Raw genomic sequence first — 13,776 nt, 5'->3', positions numbered from 1 at the left:
CTCCCCAATCAGACTGGAGGCACGGTAGCTTCCGCCACTATGAATAAATGACCCAATGCTAGCACCTGGCTGTGCCTGGGGACCTTCTTCCCAAGAGGCAGTCAGCTGCCAAGAGGAGAGCGATTGAGACGGGGCAACTGCCAGCTTAGGGCATCCTGGGTATGGCAGCTCCATCCATGAGTCTCCAGAGGAAGTGGAACACATGGACCACCCTGCCTGCCTAACCAGAGTTTCCCCTGTGATGAACTGAATGGTGCTTCCCCAAAGCTACACGAGGGACCCCACCACAGATCTTTAAGAAAGTCAATAGATGAGGTCATAGGACCTCGTGCCATAGGCAGACAGACCAGACGTGCCTGTACTCACGGGGAAGTCATGTGAGGTCATAGCAAGACAGCAGCCCGAGGCTGTGCACAGCCAGAAAGGAGCCTCGCCAGAAGCCAACCTCCAGGTCACCTTGATCTCGGCCTTCCAGACTACAGAACTGGAAACGGCAAGTTTCCACCGTGCGTACACAGCGTAGCCAGTGGTGCTCGGCTGCAGTGACGCCTGTAGCCTGTTTCAGCTGCTATCCCAGCATACCATGGACTAGGGGTTACAATGGACAGAGATACGGTCTTCACAGTTCTGGAGGCCAGAAGGCCAAATTCAAGTACAGAGAGAGAGAGGGCAGCATGGAGGAGCTGGGGAGTAGGGAGAAGCTGAGGGATGGGGAGGAGCTGGTGGGAGAGCAGGAGAACAAGGAAGGAATGGGGGATCAGAGGACACCTGACAGGTAGGTGTTCTTGGAAGCACCAGTAAGCAGAGGTAGGGGACAAGGAGGTCCCCATCAGGGCTGCAGATCCAGACCTAGCCCAGGTACTAGGAGGGGTAGCTTGGCCTCCACCGTGGCAGGCCAGGTGCCAGCACAGGGAAGCATACAGCTCTGTAGAGAGGACGAACTTTCCATGATACAAGTGGCCCTTAGACCCGCCTCCTCACTGGGGATTCTTGCCACCAAAGTGAGGTGATGGTGTCCCAGGCCAGCAGATCTTTGCTCTGTCCTCATGGGCTTATATGGTGACCCACACTTGCTGACGGCCGCAAGGGACGATGGTGCTGGGACTCGGAGCCCAGGGGAGGCAGGTGGCTTGCAGCTGCAGCTGCCTCTCCAGCAGCCGTGTGTGGCTGCACCTTTTCCTTGTGCTCCCTGGAAGTGTTTTTCTACCTCAGTTCTCTCGGCTGTCATGATGCTTCCTTCCCCTGACTCCACCTCACTCCTCAGAGGACTTTGAGCATGCAGGGGTAGAGGGACAGTGACTTCTGCTGTGATAATTTACTCTATGGGGACCCTGGGAAGGGACAGGATGGGGAAGGAAGGAGAGGGCCTTCAGCCCTGGTGGTCCCTCTGTTTCTGGAAGGTGGACAGGACAGGTCTGTTAGCTTCCATCTCCACAGTGATGGCATGCATGCACCAGCGAGAATCCATGTTAACCCCCCCCCCCCCTTTATCCCCAGGGAGAGATTCTTGGCACTGTGGCAAACAGGTGACAAGTGGCAGTGTCATTGTCCTGGTGTCTTTGTCCCAGGGGTCGTTGGGACCCTCCCTTCCTCCTCTTCTGTCTGAGTTCATCTATACCCAGCACCTGCCACACGAGAGACCCATGGCAAGGGTGATCATTTATTTAACTTGTTATCCAAACCAGGTCACCTTGGACACAGAAAGGTAGCCATTACTCGGCTATAAACTGGGATACTCCCAGGTAAGCCTGGGCTTGGGGTCACCCTACTTCCTCGCCATATGACAGAGCCAGCTGGAGAGGGAGCCCACTGCCCCGCCTATTCTCCAGTGAAAGTGAGCCCGTCTGGAATTCTTTGAGTTGTTGATGCTCGAAGGCTGTCACCATAGCAACAAGGTCAATGGGAAATGGCAGCCGTGCGTAGGTTTAATTCTCACTGTATCCTTGTTGACAGGAATAAAGGCCCTGCGTCTGATTTCTTGGTTCAACTAGATGAAGTTTTCATTAGATTCAACTTCTCATATCCAGACACCCACGTGCTACTCAATTCTCCCTCTCGCCACCCTGATCTCGTCCTATTGGTGCCGAGGACAAAGTTTCCACAGATCTCATTTTGAGGAACACCGCTGAGGCCGAGAGGGCTGGGGTGGCATGCATGCTCGCTGTGTGCAAGGATCCTCTGGCTGCAGCGTCTCAGCTGAGCTTGACGGCTAGTTCTTGCTGTTGAGATGTGAAGTGTTAGCCCCTCCCCCCCACCCCCTCCCACCCCGGCTTCATGCCATGTCATGCCTCTTATCTAAGAGAAAGTCAGAGGCTGGGGTTTGGTGTCAGCTGTGGAGTAGAGAACTTACCCTGGTCATATTGCATCAGATGGTAGTGAGGGGTTGGGACTCCTAGGTCAGGAAATCTAGACCACATGGGAGCGGCATGGCCTTGGCCCCTGCATTTCACCTCTAGGAAAACCATAAGGACCCAGGATGCTGGAGTGGCCTTGGCTGAGTGCGTCTGCCTCATGCAGCTTATACTCAGTTGGGCAGGGAGAAGAGTCTCTGTTGGTACTGTTACTTCCGACCCGGAGTCGCTAGTCCCTCCACTTCTCCAGGGAAGAGCCAGCAGGGAAAGATGCAGATGCAGATGGCTGGGTGTCCAGTTCTGGGCCAATTCAGATCAGGGACAGGAGACCCCTTCCAGTTGTCTAGATGACAGTTTTCCTTTAGGAGAAGCCTCCTCTTTTTTGTCTTTCTTTCTTCTTCATTTTTTCCCCCTCAAGACAGGATTTCTCTGTGTAGCCCTGTCTGTCCTGGAACTCACTCTGTAGACCAGGCTGGCCTTGAACTCTCAGAGATGCTTCTGCCTCCTGAGTGTTGGGATTAAAAGCATGCACTACCGTCGCCCAGCAGGAACCCCCCTCTTAACTCCCAATTATGTGCTCCAGAGATCTTGATTCTTAAAAGAGATTTAAAATTTGGGGAGCTTAAGAACTCCACCTTTCACTAGACCGTCTCTTCTAGCGAGTTGATCTCCAAGTCAGAAACAGATCCTTGACCGTCAGACCCAGGGCAGGGTTGAGAACACTCCACAAAAGTTGGTTGAGCTAGTGAATCGGGAGGAAAAAGCCAGGGGAGATTTTTGGAACAGCCTAGGAGTACAGGTGCCCAGGGAGCCCTGAAGGACAAACATCTAGAGACAGGCAGGAAGCCAGGAAACATTTCCCTCCTGGAGGACACATCAGCTCAAAAGAGTGGAGCCTGAGGGGACAGAAAGAACGATTGCAAAAAAACAAAACAAAACAAACAAAAACAAAAAACCGAGATCCAATATGCAAGGCTGGAAGATGGCCGCAGCGGTAGGGCAAGGCGTTTCTGGAAGTCTGTAGGGTTTGCCAGAGCAGGGCTCAGTCCATCTGAGGGTCAAGGGACAGTGGCTCCTAACCCAGTGACAACACAGTGCTCAGGGAATCCTCTCCAGGTCCCTCGGGTCCTGTAGTCCCAGCAGGACACAGGACTTCTGCCCCTAAGGACAAAGCTGCAATTCTCGGTCCTGGGGACAAAGATGGTCTTGCTTGTATTCATAGGATGTAAAACACCCACACATCCTGACGCTGGCTTATACCCTTGAAATCAGAACAAAGCAGGACTGGGCCCCAGAGCCTGCTTTTTGAGACCTGCTTCAGTGACTCGCTGCTCCTGCCCCTGGCCACTCCCTGCTCAGGGCTCACTGTACACAGCAGCCTGGGTACTTACACCTGACGTACGCGTCCCTCACGACTATCCTGGAGATCTTTCTCCATTGCAGGGACACTGGGATCTAAATCTTCCCTGGAAACAGTCCACCCGAGGCTGATCCCTGACTCTCTGTTCCTCTCTTCTCATGACCACGCCTGCAGCCAGTGGTCAGTTGCTTTGCCACGTGCAAGGTCAGCCATCCTGCATCCCCCAGGCTCTGCTCAGACCATTCCGGCAGGAAAGGCTGGGCACATCCTGGAGGTGCTCTACTGCTACTGGTCACCAGGTGGCGCTAACTGACCAGGAACTGGTTCTGAAAGCCCAGGAAAGGGGCACCTTTGTTCATTTTACTTCTTGATACTCTATAATCACCAGGATTACAATCTAAGCAAAAAAGCAAAACAAATAAATGCAGCCTCACCAGTTACCGAATATGTCTTTGTTTGAAAAATCACGAGAAAACAAATACTTTGAACACATACCCTGAGGCTCAGGTGTTGGCCCCAGCGAGCTCTGTGGAACAGGTGGGAAGAAGCCTGAGGACTGGGGGACTGGGTGGCAGAGGAGCTGGGTGAGGAGTTCCTGGGAAGGGAAGGTGCCCCTAAATACTGCCTCTGAAGCTGTGGCCTCACAGCGTGGGGTCTCTGTCTGCGGTCTCCCCAGCCTGTGTTGGCAGCCCTGGGGCTGGAAAAGGCCCTTGCTGAGTGTACAGTGAAGAGCTGAGATGTGACTCCTGAAATCGTTTCCGGTAAAGACTGAAGCATCAAGGCCCCGAGGACTTCTGGGAGCAGTGAGGGCACCCTCATACTCTCCTCCCTACAGCCATCACCCTCTGCGTATGGCGATCCTCACCCAACACTCACCAGGGCCTCTACCTCACACACATTATGGCTTCTCTCCCTGTCAGGCTCAACATGACCCCAGACTCCTGGTCTCAGCGTGGTCTCCACGCCTCCACACTCAACGTGGTTTCTGTGTCTACACCTAACATGGCCTCCGTTCCACGTTCAATACAATGCCCACTCCTTCAAGTTCAACATGGCCTCCACCCCCGTGCTCATATGGCTTCTGTTGTCTCACGTGAAACATGGCCTCCTGGATATTGAGCACCCTTCCCCACTTGCGCATCAGCTGGACCTCTGACCACAAACAGCATGGTCTCCATCACTTCATGCTCAACCCTGACACCATCCCGTCAGCACTGCATCTGGTGCTGCCTCATCTCTGCTTCCCTTTTTCTGCTCCGCACAGACTGCCTGGGTCTTCCACCTGCCCCAGATCCCACACTAGCCCCTAGGCTTGTGGCCTGGGGCCCCTAGAACATGGGCATCCTCGTCACACTCCCGTGATGCCTTCTGGGTAGGTTTGACGGGGGTTTCCTGAGGGATGCCTGGGCCTCCTCCAGTCTGGCCTCTTCCCAAAGCCCAGTGCAGCACAGAGCTCAGTGGTCCCAACCTGGCTGGGAGAAGAGAGATGTCCAGGTGGCCTTTGGGTGCCCTTACTGTGCACACAGGGATTGCGAGCTGATGACTTGGCCTCTAGAAGGTGCTGCTCTGGCCTTTGGACTGGTTTTCCTCTTAACTGCTGTCAGTACACTAATCACTTGACATTTGTGATGTCATTTCAGGACCACAGAGACCCATGGAGGCAGGGCCCATGGTCATCCCTTCCCAGGAAAGAAAGCAGGGCTGCTCAGAAAGCTCGGGTGTTTTGGCCAAGTCTGGGAAAGGGGAAGCTGGCTCCTCACAGAGCCACGCCTCCCATGCTTACATTTTTTCTTCCATCTTCTGATGCAAATCCTTTTACACGGCTTCCCCTTGCCATCACAGCCACCATGCGTGTCCTATTGCTGGTGTACCAGAGTACCCTGGGCCTTGACTCCTAGGCCACGAGGTGGGGGCGTTTTTGGAGAAAAGTTTCAGAGGTCACAGGGTCCGGAACCAAGCCTTCCTCTTACTGAGCTTGGGCGTGTGTCCCGGTTTATGTGTATTCAAGGAGCCGAGGGTGCTGTGTGCATGTGGGTTCCTATGTGTGCAGGTATGCATGGCATTATGGGACATGCAGGAGCAGTGGGGGTGTGAGGTGGCTGCTGTCCTAGGCTAGACTGTTTTTCCAGGCAACTTTCCTACTTGGCCTTCCTATTGTCGCCAAAGATACCTGCCGTGGTCATCTATGGGCCCACAGTGACATGATGGGGTTCCCAGAAGACAGTGGGGCGGGCAAAGCTGGGCTGGCTGAAGGCTGGAACCGTGTAATGCTCTCTAGGGGGGTGGAATCCTGCAGAAAGCTCAGGCCCTTGCTTCTCTGCAAGGCCATCTGGCCATCCAGGGTTCCCCAAAAGGAACCCCCAGATAAAGGCAGTTATGCACAGTTGCTACTTTTGCAGTGCAAAGCCCTTGCCCGTCACTCTGGCTGCTACATTCCACAGACTGCTAGCTGGGGAGAGGCTGGCATGCTCTTTCTGGATGGGCAGCCAGGAAGTGGGACAGGGCAGGAAGCCATGGGTTCCCTATGGGAACCAGTTTTATCTGGCTCCCCATTGGGTCACAGAAGCTGAGAGTGTGAGATCTGGGCCATGGTGGTGGTGGCTTTGGGCCACTGAACAAATTTCCCAGCAAGCTGGAAGGACCAAGAGCCAGAGTCTTGCCTGCGGTCCAGCCCTTAACTCCAGAACAGCTGTAAGGGAGTAGATGCCCACCCCCAGCACTTCCAGGATGTGACAGACTGTATGCAGATGGGGTCCATTCTCTCCCACCCCAGACAGGACCCCAGACAGCCATCCCCAGACTTTGGCCTGAGATGAGTAATTCCACATACTGTAAGCCAGCAAAGCTGAAGCTCACAGGGTCCCCATGCCCGCTTTACATGAGAAAGTCATCACTCCTCCCCATGCTCGCTTCACATGAGAGAGTCGTTACTCCAAATGCGCCTAGCCGAACGCCATACTGCCCCAGACGCCTCACCAACCACGGCTGACCATAGCACAAGCTTTTGCCCAAGAACACAGGGGTAAGGATGATGTGTATTACTTTGAGGCTCTATCCATAAAAGGAAGAGGGTTGCTGTCCGTTTTTCTTCCTTTTGTTGATCAGAATGCAATTGTGATAGCCAGGGCTGGAGCAGCCACTTTTAACCTGTAAAAGTGGGCACCACCTAAAACTGGCAGAGCAACCAGCTAGAAGGAACCACAGCGGCTAACTTCAGATACTGGGGACCGGCATGTCAACCCTGGCCTGCCAAATTTGTTAAAGTGAAAGAGAAATATATTTATTTTTTAGTTAAGCCACTGTTATTTGGCAAGGAGGGGCTAAAAGAGCCAGGAGGCTCTACGGAAGCCTGTTGGGACTGCATTTTTCTCATTTCCATCTGTGTTTGCTCTTTAGGTGCGGACTCCTCAGACTGCAGGTAAAGGGGAAAGCCCTTTAGTCCAAAGAATCAGATGGCACAAGGAGCCCCTCTCCTCCTTTGAGACAGGCGAGACAGAGACCGCGTGTGGACAGAGGCCTTCCGCCACCCATCAGTGACATGTTCTGATTAAGCCGTTGACAACTCTGATGGGCAGAGAGAGAGAGAGACTGGAAAACATCAGGGCACCAGACAGGGAAGTCTTTGAAGGAATGTGATTTATGAAGCTAATGCCTTTGGCTCCAGCATTCATGGCATGCCTGACTCTGGAACCCATCTGATGGCTTCTTGGCTCTCAGCACACAGTGCTTTCCCCGAACACTGCTGCCTGGCACCTGTGTGCTGTCCAAGTCTGATCAGCAGCTAGGCGCTTATGGGGGCTGCATTTCCAAGTATCAGTTCCCAGGCAGGGCCAGCCTGCACAGCAGAGCCCGGGACGGGCGTGCACAGTTCGCTGAGTGCTGTGACTTCTTGGTCCCCATCTCGTGGTTTTATATAACTTCCTTCGTGCGCCACGGGCTCTGAGCAAGCGTTCGTCATCCCCTCCAGTTAAACCTTAGCCAAATCAAGTCGTCTTTTTGCCTCCTGGAGTTTATGACCCTGAGCCTCCTGCATGGCCTGGAGGTGGCACCCTTGTGCAAGGTGTCAGGGAGCGTGGCACTGATGGCTTCAGGTAGAAGCTATCTGTGTGCATTTAGCGATGAAGCCCCAGGCAGAGACCCTGAGCATAAGGGTCTGCTTGGCAGACATGGTTCCATGGTAGCATGTCCCAGGTGTGCTTCTGGCACACACAGTCTCTGACACTTCTGCCAGGACCCAGTCATCTGCTCCGGGTGGCCTGGCTGGAGCTTGTCATCTGCAGATAGGCCTAATTTGCCAATGGCTCTCTTTCCAGTGACCCAGAGGACAACGATGACAGTTCCAGAGGGGAGGAAGCAATGGTCCTGCTAGCTAGGTTTCGGAGCAAGGAGCCCTTAGACAGAACACTGAGGGTGTGGCCAGGGGCAGAAGCACTTGGACTCTTGCCACCTTTTCAGGCCAAGGGTCTTTACCCTGGAAGTGATAAGGAAGTGGCGGGAAGAAGGCAGGAGAGGGGCACAGACACCACAGGCCTCAAAAGCATGGCTGACCACACGACCAGAGGGCTGAGCCCCAGAGTGATTGACAGTCTCTGTCTCCCTGACCTTATAGGATCTGCTGCCTAGAAATGAGACAGAAGATAGAGTTATAGGAAGCTAATCCACCGTCTTCTCCGATTGCAGGCTCTCTCTGAATGAGGCAAAGTTCTCTAGATTCTGCTCATTGGCATTTGTGAGTGACAGGCAGCCAGAACCAAATCCCAGCTTCAGGGTGGCCACAGAACCAGGACAAGGGTTATCTCCTGAGTCCCGTCTCTGGCTCCTTCTACTGTCTGGCCAGTATGTATTGGGCAGAGTCCCTGCCCCAACTAATCCAAGACACTGCCTAGGAGAAGCGACAAAGAGGCCCAAGGGCCCCGTGTGGGGTTGTGTTGGAGCCCTGTGTGTGTTTATTGACACGCCTTGAGGCCTTCTGGCCCTGAGTTAGAAGTAGGAGCCCATCTGGGAGCAGAGCCTGAGACAAGAGGGGACATTTCAGCAGCCTCATCTCCCAGAGCCTGGATGCTGGAGGCTGTGGCCTGTTGTCCAGTGTCCTGCAGACACTGGGCTAAAACCAGGACGGTCGCTTTCTGCTTACACCCCAAAGCACTTCTGAGCACCAACTGTATGCTGGGATTTCCATGCTCCCTTGCTCTGTAGAATTAAGGAGAGGTTGCATGGCCCCTCTGGATAATGGTGGCAGCTTTATTTCTGTCTGGGGGTTTTGAGGAGACCAGGGGCCTTAGGGCACACGGGCTGAAATAGTGGCTGAGAACAGGAACCTGAAGTAGGATGGACAGATGAAGCAGGGAGAGGCGAGATAGAGGAGAGAAAGGCATGATTGCCCCAAGGCCTCAGGAGGGGTACAGAGGTCTGAGGCAGGGGCCTAAAGTGGAGGCACTGCTTGCTATTGACATGAGGGTTACGCCAGTTGCTTCAAGCCAGGGCAGACACAGCTAGAGTTGCAGTCAGGGATGCATCCTGAATCCTGACGGCCTCTGGGCACCTGTGGTACCAGAGACAGTTTGACTGCACTCGGGACATCAGCCCAGGGGATGTGCTGTCCTGAGGCCCAGCCCAGGATGGACTCTTTGGGTCTTCCTCCAATACATAACAGTTTGTCCCTAGTGACCCTCTCCAGGTCTGAGGCTGATGACATCTGGGGTCTCAGACTTTCAGGAGAGGTGGGTCATGGCAGCACCCCCAGCTTCAGCTTGCAGCCCACAGGTAAAGATATTTCAGTGACTTCCTTGTTAGGCCCAACAACTTCAGCTCTCTGTGGCTAGCTCAGAATGCTTCTGCTCCCGAGTGACCCACTGACCCACTTTTGCTGAATGGTAACTGGGTTGTGGGGTCCTGCCTAGCGCTGGGCAGCCTTGGGGTTTTCTCAGTCAGGCTGAGTCCAGCTGGGAGGAGCAGGAGGGGTGGGAGAACCTGCGGAAACAAGGGTCCTCAGCTTCCTGGACCCTCGGACGTCTGTCCATCTCAGTGACTCACACCTGACAGATGTTGCTGAAACCTCAGTTTTGCCGACGAAATTAAACAACTGAATTACTGAAAGTCATTTGCCACCAGGCTGGGCACCGTGGCAGTCCAGGGCCAGCAGCCTGCTGCCATGTGCAGAGCCAGCACAGGCAGCCAAAGGCGGGAGCCGGGGCCAGCCAGCTCTAGCCGCTATTCTGTTCCCTGCACTGCCCCTCCTCCTGTCTCCCACCCTGCTCCCGTGTGTGGTAGACGAACGCCTGCTCTCTCCCGCTTTACTCTGTCAGTGTCTCTGAGTCTTCTCCGTCTGTCGTGAGACGGAGGCGTGAGCGTTCAGAGTGGCTGCGTGTGCATGGAGCTCACGGGACAACCTGGGATTGTGGTCCTTGGATATTTCCCACCTCTTTGTTTAACAAAATTTCTCATTGGCCTGGAACTTCACCTGGCAGGCTAGGTTAGCTGGCTGGAGAGCTTCCGGGGAGCCACTTGCCTTCACCACCTCTGCCACTCTTGGCTTTTCCTGTGAAGGCCTGGGATCCGAGCTCAGGTTCTTACTCTTTGTACAGCATCGCTCCACAGATTAAGCCATCTCCTTGGCCTGAGTCTGAGGGTTTGTGCCTTGATTGCAATGTGGAACCAATCCTTATGAGGATCAAGTGACTGTAGGCATCAGAGGGAATGTCATGAAAGCTAAATTCAAAGTGTCACTGTGTCTGAACAAAATAAGGCTCTGTGCTGGGTCCCCAAGGCACCCCAGGGCAATGCTGACCGGGGTCCAGGGAGGTACTCACACATGGGCTTCAGCTGCCCGATGAGCTCCTCCTTTGTCCACTTTGCCCACTCCTTCTTGTCAGTGTTGATGGAGCAGAGAATGGGCCCACAGGGCTTGCCACAGTCCTCGATGGCCGGCACATTCAGGTAGTGCACCAGGACGATGTCGGGGTTCTGTGGGGAGAGCAGACACTGGCAACATGAGGACACAGCAGGTGTAGATCACCCCCACACTGCCTGCGTGGCATTGGCACTCTAGGCTGTAACCAGGAGACGGCATAGGAGACCATGCTGAGCACTTGCGGGGAGGCCGGCACCTTCCCGGGCCTCTATCCACCATGTGCCATTCTACTCCCACTGGGACAACTGTGGAAGGCTGCTGGCTTTATCCAGGGCTCTCAGAGGCCACACTGCCCCGATGAGAACCTCAGACCTACACAGTGGCTCGTGAGCATGCAGCCAAGGACTTCAACTGTGAGATGGAGCTGTGTCTCCCGAGAGCATCAAGGTCCCAGGCTAGCCCACATTTCTCACCCTTGCTGCTCAGTGAACGTTTCTGGCTCACAATCATTGAGGTCACTAATGTAGGCAGCCAAGGGAAAAGCAGCCACCAGGCCTTTAGATCTGCTTCTCCCCGCTTAGCCTCTGCCTGCAGCCTGGGACTGTCCCCTGAATAAACAGCACACAGCCCCTGTCACACTGTACCTCCCTGGGAATCTCAGACACTTCTTCAGTCCACTTTAGAGCTTAAGAACGGAAAGGGCTGTTAGCCCAAAGACTCAAGGACATTTGCTTCCAGAGGGTTCTATTTAAGTGGTCAGGCTTTCCCCACCAGATTCAACCCAGGAACACAGGCACCCCTTTCGGCCACCCGCAGCTCGGACTCCAAGGCCTTCAGATGGCCTTTTCCCCCTGTCTTGAAGGAGAGACAGGCTGTCTATTTGGCCATGCCAGGCCTCACGAACGAGTTAAGAACAACCATGGCAAGTCAGGTGTGGTGTTGAACAGCTGTGATGTCAATACTGGGTGGGAGCTGAAGCAGTAGGACTAGGTGCAGGTCATATAGAGCTGGCTACATAGCAAGTTCAAGGCCAGCCTGGGCTACAAAAGACCACATCACAAGCAAACAACCATCCATCAGCTTTCCAATCCAAACTGAGCACTCCTCTTCACAGATGTTCCTGGACAAATTTGCTCAACCCTGCCACCCTCTCAAGCCACAGTCTAAGGAAACATCAAAAGGCCGACGAGACCCTGGAAGAGCACATGATAGGCTCTCTCTGTGTGTGCTTCTGTTTCTCCCAAACTCAAGCCCCAGGAATGGACAAGGTCCCCGGCAGAGGGAGGCCGAGTCCATGGCTGCTGTCTGGGTTACATTCAGAGCAAGAGTAATAAATGAAAATATGAATCAATCAGCTCATTAATAAATAAAGACTCAAGACTATACCATGACCAGCGTCAGAAAGCAAACTGGCATAATTTAAAAAGATTTCCAATAAGGGTTGAAACATGTTTCTTTTTTTTCCCTGCCAACGCTCAGTTAACCAGGAAATTAAATCAACATGAACAGGACCCTTCTTGTTAATGGCAGCTTTTCTGGATTGTGGAAATCACTCTCCTTAATAATAAAGATAATCCCTGCCACTGTGGGCCGATCCATTCTTTTTAGGGTATTTTCACAGTCATTATCTCATTTGGTATCCATGCTAGCCAGAGAGGCGGGCAGGCCAGGGCAGGGCACCCTCCCTCTGGAGAGGGGAACTCTGTGAAGTCGCTTGCCCAGAGCTCTGTGCCTGGCGAGGGACCCACCTGGGCTGGAAGCCAGGGCTCTGACTTCAAACTCAGGTCCTGCCAAGACATCTGGTGGTTGCTTTTTGCTCAGCCTGACTGCTCTCCTACTCCTCATTTCCTTTTATTCTTGCAATATGCCCGATGGGAGGTGGGCAGTGTGCGTCTGCCATGCCCACCGAATGGATGGGGTGGCTGAAGGGTGACTCTCTGGAATCCTAGCCTCCGTTTCTGCCTCCCGCCCCCGCCCCCCCAAGCCAGAACTTGACTGAGGGTTCTTGCTGGAGCCTGGGTCTGACGGGCAACAGGGCCGGCTGCTGAGCAGGAAGAGGAAAGATAAGAGGAAGGATCAAAGGTCAGCAGGAATCAGCTGGCCGCCTGGGGCTTCCTCTGATCCGGTCCCTGGAGGGAGCTTGGCTCTGCAGGAGGGAGCTGGGATGCCAAGAACCTGGGAGATGAAAATCTCTGGCTCTTTCCCATCCCCACAGCCCACTGAGCACAGTCTGGGTGCCTGAGGCAGCCTGCAAACCACCCAGGGGGAGATGCAGTCTTCGTGTGTGAAGTCTGTGCACCCTAGCCTGCAGCCCGGAGTTCCTGCATTCAGGCTTCTAGAAAGTTCCCTGAGACTTGCCTGCCGCCCTCTGTGCAGCCAGCCTCCACCCGTTCCTTCCTGGCAGGTCTAGGATGCCCTCCCTTTCCAGGAGGACTTCCCTAATCCTTCAACTCTTGGTTTCCCAAGGCATGGTGATTTGATGGACAGATCAGCGGACTAGTTGATTGGTTGTTCTCATGTCTGGGTGTGGGAGTCTCTACTCAGTACAAGGTCCTGGGATTATATAATGCCCTGGCAATAGCAGACTCATTTCAGGTTTAGAGAAATGAAAACTGGTCAAATTATGACTTTGACTTTTCCCTTTTCCAGACTCGAGGTTTGCTGAAGTCAGGCTCAGGAAGGGTAGGAAGCAATTTTGAATATGGACACATTTTTATATCCATCTATGTATCTATCAGTCTATTGATGTATGTATATATGTATGTATGTACCATCCATCCATCCATCCATCCATCCGTCATCTGTCTATTTATCTGTCTGTCTGTCTGTCTGTCTGTCAATATCCACCCATCTTTGAAGCAGGGTCTCACACTATAGCTCAAGCAGGTTCACTTGTCTAACCTATGTTGGCCTCAGAGTCGCAGCAGCCTCCCTACCTCAGTCTCCTAAGGGCTGACTCACAGGCAGGAGTCCCCACGCTACCGCCAGCCCTGCATTTTCACTTTGAGTGTTATCCACGTTCTTCTCCATAGATCCACAGACCCAGCAGCCAGCGGACTCATGTCCTGACCACCAACTCGAGGGTTCTAGATCAGCTCCCTGCTGGGGGTACATGCCTGCCCCAGGGCCTTTTGTCACCCCGCTTTTCTGTATTGCTTTGATGCAATTACCAGGACGTCCAGCCCCTGAAGGCCGAGGAGCTTGGCATGGGTTTG

At 53.8% G+C, this 13,776-nt stretch overlaps 1 protein-coding gene across 9 annotated transcripts in view; it reads right to left on the bottom strand.

The window, feature by feature from the left end:
* The window catches only part of LOC121441719 (calmodulin-binding transcription activator 1-like), an 840,008-nt gene that overhangs the window by 93,462 nt on the left and 732,770 nt on the right, over positions 1-13,776 (bottom strand). For all 9 annotated transcript variants that reach the window (XM_041642950.1, XM_041642948.1, XM_041642949.1 and 6 more), the window contains one exon: positions 10,521-10,674. In XM_041642950.1, coding sequence (XP_041498884.1) covers positions 10,521-10,674 — 154 coding nt within the window. The remainder of the gene's footprint in view (positions 1-10,520; positions 10,675-13,776) is intronic.

The sequence above is a fragment of the Microtus oregoni genome, unplaced genomic scaffold (assembly GCF_018167655.1).
Source record: "Microtus oregoni isolate MIOR12 unplaced genomic scaffold, Mior012 000081F_ref0000091, whole genome shotgun sequence".
Taxonomy (NCBI): domain Eukaryota; kingdom Metazoa; phylum Chordata; class Mammalia; order Rodentia; family Cricetidae; genus Microtus; species Microtus oregoni.
This window is presented reverse-complemented; position numbering and strand designations above follow the sequence as displayed.